The sequence below is a fragment of the Etheostoma cragini genome, chromosome 12, assembly GCF_013103735.1.
Source record: "Etheostoma cragini isolate CJK2018 chromosome 12, CSU_Ecrag_1.0, whole genome shotgun sequence".
NCBI lineage: Eukaryota > Metazoa > Chordata > Actinopteri > Perciformes > Percidae > Etheostoma > Etheostoma cragini.
In genome coordinates, this window is record NC_048418.1 from 18885246 (window position 1) to 18893725 (window position 8480).

An 8480-nucleotide genomic window follows, 5' to 3' on the forward strand; every position below is an offset into this window, starting at 1 on the left:
CTATCTGTAAAGTGTCTTGAGATAACTCTTGTTGTGATTTGATACTATAAATAAAATTGAATTGAATTGAATTGAATTTGTTGGATCATATGCTCAAGAAGCAAATCCAAGTTTTCTACCTAAATTGGGCAAAAGAAAATCATCAAGCTCTGCTGAATGCTCAAAACTTTACAGGGAACGGAGTTGGAAATGATCCATAATACAGGACGACAACATGCTGGATTCTCAAGCGCTGTTAATTTTCTATTTATTAACCACTTATTGTTTAAATCATAACCCTAGAACATGTGCCTAACTGTTTGGAAACTAGAAGAATAAAAACTCACTCCTCTTAACAAAGCTCACAATCACCTAAGCTAAAAACAAATTATTTTTCCATAAGAAATGTGCGGGCTTACTGAAAGGAATTGGAGGTTGAAAGTTTGACATGAAAGAAAAAAGAATTACAAATGGATCCTCATCAAGGTTTGTATACCAAAACATATCTTAAAAGTGTATACAGATTCTTGGGAGGGTAAAGGATGTAGATTAATCCAAAGAATGATTTAGTGAGAATGATGAGGTTTGTCAATGCAGAAACAATACACATGGAACCATTGACTCACAGGGCTTTGGAGATATAGCTGGTCAGAGTCCCAAGGCTCCTGGAGGGCCTGATACTGCGAGCTGAGGGGCCGGACTGGGAGTCATCGTGTGTGGAGGGTCTGCAGGAGAGCCTGGGCAGCTGCAGGGTGCCTGAGAAGAGCCTCTTCACAGCACATCTGACATCAGGATCCTGGACAAGTGATGGACAGGAGGCCTGCTCTGAAGACTCCCACTGTCTCTGGGGGGCAGAATAAAGGACAGGACGCTGTATACTATATATTCTAAATATATAGACAGTAAATTAAAGTAAATTACAGGCAGGCTACTTCTTTCATAGCAAAGTTTGGCTAAATCCCAGGACCAGAAATACCGGAGTTGAGATTCCGTCATCTTATTTTCTCTTCATATGCTTTGTACTGGCCTTATCACGTGTCATGTATTTTTCATTGATATGTGAATGACACACAGACACTCATCAGTTAATCATATAAGTTGCTGATGTAATGATGAGGTGATGTAATATTCATTCATTCCGACATTTTTTTGTTACTTAAGCTGCTTCAACACTAAACAAAATTGCAGAAAAAGCTTCTGGCAAGGGCTGTAGTTATATAACACTTCTCTAGTTTTAGAAACTACTCAAAGTGCTTTTATATAACACAGGAACCATTCACACACTGTGGCTGAGGATGCCATACATCTACTCAGGGTACAGAGTCGTGTCCATGGGACTGCAGCGACAGGAATCAAACCCCCAACTTTCCAATTGGCAGGTAACTGCTCCACCACTAAGCCACGGCCACCCCCAGTGTGTAGTATGTGTGTAGTATGTGTTTGTCTTGGCAGCACAGCAATTTCATGTCCATACAATCAGTAAATTAGAATGGTTGGGCTTGGCCTTTGCTGAACTTCTCAAAGAGACAGTGTGAAAACAAAATCCTTCACTGAGAACTAAAGATAAGTTGCAGACAGGGCTGTTTTTGTGTTGTTGCTGGAAATATGACGAGCCACGTTAAAGCTCACTCGGGCACTATTTTTGGAAGGGTTATCTGATTTCAGGTCCTAAGAGCCACACACTATCACCTTGGACACAATAGACGGTTCTCACAGTGAGATAGTGTTTGAGATTAAGCTCTTAGGGCATCTCTCTTTCAGCGTTGAGGGAAAACAGATAGGAGCGCGTGTTTCCCGCTACATAACAAGACCTTATCTGCTTGGGAATTACATCTTTCCAGAATCAGCTGTCAACACTCTCTGCTTTTATTGTTGACCATTTCTGACCAAGTTGACCTAGATACAGAGCACAGGGTACATGTCATCCATCCATCTCTCTCCCCCTTTCATGTCTATCCACTGTCACTATAATAAAGGGAAAAGCCGCCAAAAAGAAAGTAAAAAAAAAAAAAAGATATATCTCATGTCAATTTAAATCCTTTTGTTTATTCCTCCCACAGGTCGTGGAGCCGTGCTGAACAAGTTTATCAAGAGGTAGTTCTGGTGTATCGGCAATGTGAGACAACATGTATGTTACAACAGGTTCTTCGTTGCACCAAACAAGTCAATGAGACACCAGCTCTTGTTTTGAAAACTTAGCAGTTTTGCTTTAACTCGCTATTTGGGTTGGTACTATAATTGTTGAATGCACTTCAACAACTAAGTCACTTTGGGTAACAGTGTCAGCTAAAAGAATGTAACGCAATGTAATCCTGATAGACTTCCCCATTCAATAAGTCACTGGGGAAACAACTGCAGGATCCACCAAGTTAAATGTGAGACTTTCTAAGAATCTTTAATACAATGCTACATTACTAGTAAATTATATATGTAAATTCAAAATGCCCTTTGTATGGGCTCCCAAATCTCATTTGTTTAATCTAACAAACATAAATCATTTATATTTACCTGATTTTCAAATTAGACGGCTTATTTTAACATACTAAACTCTGTTAATCTTCTCCACAAATGTGCAGCACTAGTAAAACAGAAAAATACATGAGCGTGATGACATAATCCCAACGAACAACAGATCAATCACACAAATATCCTGCCATCATGATTTTGGTATTAAAGCTAATGTACATGTAACATGTAGCAAAAGTTTTTCTGTTTCTGAAAAGACGTAGGAAAAACATTTATCCCGGGAGACAGACAGAATCAACTATTCTAATTTAGCGAGTTTTCTTAAAGGTTCATTACCCTTACCTCGTTGATGTAGAACATTTTTGATGAGTTATTTCTCCTCATACTTTCAGCTACCGCACCATGGTAACAAGACAAATGGGAAGGAAATACCAATGAGGAGGATACAGATACCACATTTAAGATCAGATATGAAGTAGTCTGTGGCACCAATACGTCCTTGTGCTGTCACTGCGTAAACAACTGTTTCCACGCCCCTTCATCAACACTCAGCTGACATTAGTTCAGCGACAAACCGTCTTACAACATTTCTGAGTTCGCTTTTACCTTCTAAGGTGGCCTTTTTAGACTGTAACATCATCACGCACAAAAGCCACAAATACTTTAGAAAATGGGGAGAATTAGCTTGTAAAAAGGAAAAAAGTGAGAATATAGAGCATAGGGATGTAAGCTGGTTGTGAGATTGAGGTGGTGGAGAAGCCTGCATGACATGTGTGTCTATCTGAATGTGGAATCAGTGGATGTTGTGCCTCCAGACCTTCTGGTTAGGTAAGTCTCTGGCTTTAATCAAGCTGCTGCCTCATGTGTTATTTTTTTTAACAACATAAACACAACTTTGGATGGATTTACTTTTTTGCATTTAAGTCCATGCTTCTCCTCAGGAGATGTTGTGAACTTGAATGGCCCTGCCCCTCTTGCTGCACATCAAGATGAACGCAGGCTTCAAAACCAAATACAGGACATAAAGTCAGATGTGACTCGGAAAACCATTCTTTTGATTTTAGAGTCTTTAGTGAGAATTTCTGGTATGCGTAAAATATTGACATGTACTTTGTATAAAACATATTATTTAGAATACTTTGCATCTCTAGTTTTTAAATACCTTGTTATTGAACATTAAATCAACCGTGTAAAATCTCTCTCAGGATGATCTGGCAGACTATTCTAGGCTCAGGGTTAAGGAACTAGCTAAACAGACAGTAGGGTGGCATGATTTACGTTTCTGAGTTTCATTACCTCTCGTAACAGAGGAAGTTCCCCTGGTGGAATCATAAACTTTGACTTATCCGAAGATTATGAGATATGGCGCCCTCTAAAGGACAGCGATGGCACCGTCTTTCGACAGACTTTTGCAAAAGATACTAAATACTGCACACACCAGAACACTACTATTGACTCAAAATGCTACAAAAAGCATTTATGGTTTCAGAAGAGGACATTTCAATGATGACACATTTATTTTTTAGAAATTAAATTGTATTTATAATCTGTGAATTAAAAAGTGAGGTGATTTTTTTTTACTTCCCTTTATAGTAACAGATTGTAAAATCACAGATTAAAAAAATATTTGATGACATTTCTCAGTGTTCCTTATGTAGTGGCCACACCTGGAACACAGCAAGCATGTGCAGTGCTGCTCCTTCACTCATTGTGGCAATAGCTTCTGTAGTGTCTCTGGCCCCCTACGCAGGCCACAGGCTTGGTGCCCTAAAAACAAATGGAGAGTTTGTTAAATGGTCAACAAAATTATAAACTGTTTGTGCTTTTATAAACACACAGTAACATTTTCCTAAAATGAAGAATTACGTAACATGGAGTTCATGAATGGCTTGTATTTGATTGACATTAACTGTACCTTGTACATGCTGCAGACCAGTGTGAATAGAGAATTCATGGCCTTGTTCTGCAGGTCTTCTGTGTGCTCCTGCAGATTAAATACAAATGAGTATTTTCTAAAGGCTATAAACAAGTAGCATTTAGGCAAAGGATGCAGGTATACAGTTGACTTTTCCCACAGCAGATTGACAGGTGTGGACAAAATTGACAGATAATCATATAAATTAGCCGAGCTATTAGTCACCTTACTTACAGAGCCAAAGTGTTTTTTAGCAGAAACAATCTTAATATTTTATCAGAGCCATTAGATATGAAGATTTTTATGGATGGTGATGTAAAGGTCAGAAAATCTTTGGCCACTCATTATCAGGAGCCCCCCTTGGCACCAAGACTGCTGCTTATGATTTTCTCACCGTCCAACTTGATAATGACCTTCATACAGGCTTGTAAGAAAATGTAGTAAATACCAGAGAGAAGTAAAATACAGTTAGGGGACTAAATATCAAAATCCCAATTAAAACTTTGTTTTGAAATGTTTTTATATTTTTATTATGTTGAATTAATTTAAATGTAGCTCCCCCCTATCAGTCACAGCTCTCTCTCACTCAGAGATAAAAGCTTTGAGGCAGATCAATTGTCAAAATAACCACAAACATATCCAAACGGTAAATGTAGCATCACTTGTTTGAAAAATAAGCATCATTGGCAGCGGCAGAACGGGGACAGCGCAGGGAGAGTGGCTTTAACGTAAGTCAGGATGGAAATGGAAGTCAGGAATGATGTGTTCTATTCAGGTCTGAAGAGATATAGTTTTGAGTGGTCTAGTTTTTTTTCTTCACAGACCATAGGTTTCCCCGTTAAATGCACCAGAGGCTTACCCCATTAATTGTCACCCAGGGCACATATTGGTGGGGAGGCTTGAGGGCTTCGGTCTTCAAGGCATTCTGATGCATCAGCTGATTTCCCACATCCCCTTTCACACACTTCATGACGCTCTCCCAGGTCAATGTAGGGCTGTAGAGGTTCACGCACTACAAACACAAATGGAGGAAAATAAACACAGAAATAATAAATAATATGTTGGGGAAGTGGCAGTGACCAAAAAGACAAGACAGACTGTTGTGAGACAAATGACTTGGGAAATGAATGCCTGCGTGCACACACACACAGACTTCCTTACGCTCTCGCCTGCTTTGACGACATCAGTGGAGGATTCCATACAGTAGATAATCTGGTAAGCAACGTCTGTCATGTTCATTAAACAAGTCTGAGAATAGATAGATAGATAGATAGATAGACAGTCAGATAGAGTATTTATTCAGTATTTATTTATTTATTTATTAAAATTTGTTATGATGATATAATTCTGAAATGTAGTTACAGTATTATTCAGTGGTTTTCCCTCTTGGTGTGTGACTTTACCTCAATCATGTTGCCCAGACATTCCTGTTCTCCATGCTGGCACTCATAACTGTACTTCTGTCCATCCGGTTTTTCCTGGGGTGGGATAAAGGCAACAGGTTTATAACTAAACATACTTCTTGATATTTATTTATAATATACGTATGTCACATTATTATCACTTTCTCTCCAGTAACGTTCAAGGGAAATCAACTTTAGGATAATCCTGTCTGTTTGATGATTCTGTGACATTTGTTTTTACTCAGGCTTATTTTTGTCTTGGATCATCTATTCTTGTCTGTCCTTTTTTTAAGTAAAAAAAAACATTTATCTTCTCAGGACAACACTATCACCCATTCCAGAATACATAGAGAAAGTACAATCTCAGTATATTAAGTTGCATTGTTCCCTGCTTACCTGTGCATTGCCGTAGGGCACCAGAGTTACAGACATAATATCGCTCAGCAAGACCCAGGTGGGTAAGAGCATCTCAGTGAGAAAACCTCTGCAGCCAGGACACAGACTTTCATAGTAAAGCCCCACCTCCACTTTATCTGCTGTCTGATGGGACCTGGTGAAGTTAGACTCAAGGCACTGCTTCAAAACCTGCACAAGGGGGAAAAGTGAGGAGGTTTACTTACTTACTTACTTACTTTGTGTGTGTGTGTGTGTGTGTGTGTGTGTGTGTGTGTGTGTGTGTGTGTGTGTGTGTGTAAGTGTGTGTGTGTGTGTGTGTGTGTGTGTGTGTCTCTTCAGGGTCAGGCCACTTTTCATTTGGTGAAAATATTACGAGAGGTAAAAGTTTTTATATTTTCTGAAATTCAACCAATAGTTTTTTGCCATTATCCTTCTCTATCAGGGGGAAAAACACAGACAGAGTTTGTTTATTATCTTCAATTTAAAAAGTATTATCTTTTAAACTTTCATTGTATCTGATGTATCTACTCTTATGTCCTTGTGTGGTTTCCCTTTAGGCTTTGGCAACACAGATGTATTGATTTTGTTATGCAGACAAAGCAAATTGGTATTGGAAAAAATCAAAAGAGAGAGATAGAGAAAGTGAGTCAATTGTGTGAAGTGGGAAACTTTTTTTGAAGTTTTAACTTCCTCTTTATCTAAAGTGTTGCATAGCCTACTAACGATACCCACTTCATGAAAATACAACACCCTTTGAGTAACGTTACCTGTTCCATGAATGTATTAGATTGTTCCCTGTAAAACTTAGCGTTAGAGCGACAGTAAATACACGACGATTTATGAGTGACTTGGAAGAAGAATGCTAACGTCAGTAGCAAATCGAAATGTCGTTTCATGCTAACGTTTAATTGTTTCAACTTTAGTAACATCACGTTATTGCTGTATCTGGTCCCTTCGACGTGTTATTTGTACTTACAACAGGCTCAGGGAGCAACTATGGTTAACACAAAAGGGTCATTCGTGTTGTGAAGTTTGAAGTTTCACCACCGGTAAAAGTGAGCTAAGCTAGCTAGCTAATTGGTCACATAGCAGCGTCTAGTCACATAGTTAATAACGTTATTATTACTGAAACAGTTAGGAAGAAAGGTAGGCTACTTGGACGAAACTATACATGGACGAACTATGGTGTCATGTGATGTCAACAAACGCCACGCCATTCAAAAAAGAAATTTTACGTGGTCGTAAATTAAGATAATAAGAGAAAAAGCCCCCTAATAGATAGCTAATTAATCTTACCCCGCACTGGATAGCTGAGTCCAGAGATGAGCACCACTTTGATGGAGGATGGGAACATGAGGAGAGCGCGCAACCGCCGTACTGAACATTTAACCAAACAGTTAAAACCAGCAGCAGAAGAGCCTTCATCTTCAGTTGCAGCACAAAACTTTAATTTGGCACAATAAAAAACAACAATGTTGGTAAAACAACACTGACCTACAAACTGTACAGCGCAACTTTAAATACGGCACCAATACTTCCTCGTGAAGGCTTCCTATTTACTGATTGGCTCTCGATCATACGATCAAGACTGCGTCACTTGTAACTAGCGAGAGTTCCTGCTGAGAGAGGGAGAGAGCTTCGCGGCTGCTGGTTTGGGAAAGTAGGCCATTTGATTGTACAGAAATGAGTCAAAATGTCATGAGATTTGTGTGGAAATACGTTTCAGCTCAGGTTTGTACCTGATCCTGATATCCTGATATTGCATGCCTCTCAAAGGGGAATAATTTAACAATCAAAAAACATTGTTTCACACAGTGGTGGAGGAAGTATTTCTTTACGTACTTAAACCACACTGTTGTATTCTATAGAATGCAGGCTACTTAGTTGCATTCTAACACTGGTTTCACAAATCTTGGAACAGACTTGAAAGTGGGTAAAAACTTTAAGCATTTTATCACAAAAGCTTGGAAAACTTAATTTCACAACATGCACTGAGTTTACACTACCGTGTCCTCCAAGTTGCATTAAGGTAGGCTGTTTAAATTACTCCTATACACTGGATTAACTTTTTCAGCCAATGTAGACACTGCATGCATGCAATGCATTTCAACACTGCAACACTGGATTTACAAGTCTTGGAGCAGACTGGAAACTGGGTAAAAATGTTAAGCATGAGTTAATCATTTTAACATTGCTATCACACTACTGTGTCCTCTAAGTTGCACTAGAGTACTTCAATTACTCTTGCATACACTGGATTAAGTGTATATTGCCAATAGAGAGGACGTTAAATTGAGTACACCTAAACCACAGCTGTTGTG

The 8480-nt window shown here is 38.9% G+C and overlaps 2 protein-coding genes across 2 annotated transcripts in view; both read right to left on the minus strand.

Moving 5' to 3' along the window:
* pde4ca (phosphodiesterase 4C, cAMP-specific a) overlaps nt 1-2922 on the minus strand; it is a 60797-nt gene extending 57875 nt beyond the window's left edge. The window contains exons 1-2 of the mRNA XM_034886801.1: nt 2788-2922; nt 606-823 (exon numbers count right to left, since the gene is read on the minus strand). Of these exons, the coding sequence (XP_034742692.1) occupies nt 606-823; nt 2788-2829 (260 nt within the window). The 5' untranslated portion in view covers nt 2830-2922. The remainder of the gene's footprint in view (nt 1-605; nt 824-2787) is intronic.
* A 1103-nt stretch (nt 2923-4025) lies between these two features.
* ifi30 (IFI30 lysosomal thiol reductase) lies at nt 4026-7722 on the minus strand. The gene is made up of 7 exons (XM_034886922.1): nt 7456-7722; nt 6160-6348; nt 5764-5838; nt 5522-5608; nt 5220-5372; nt 4361-4429; nt 4026-4212 (listed from the first exon to the last, which is right to left on the minus strand). The coding sequence occupies exons 1-7, from the start codon at nt 7582-7584 to the stop codon at nt 4147-4149; spliced, it is 768 nt and encodes a 255-aa protein (XP_034742813.1). The 5' UTR covers nt 7585-7722; the 3' UTR covers nt 4026-4146.
* Between the last annotated feature and the right edge of the window lie 758 nt (nt 7723-8480).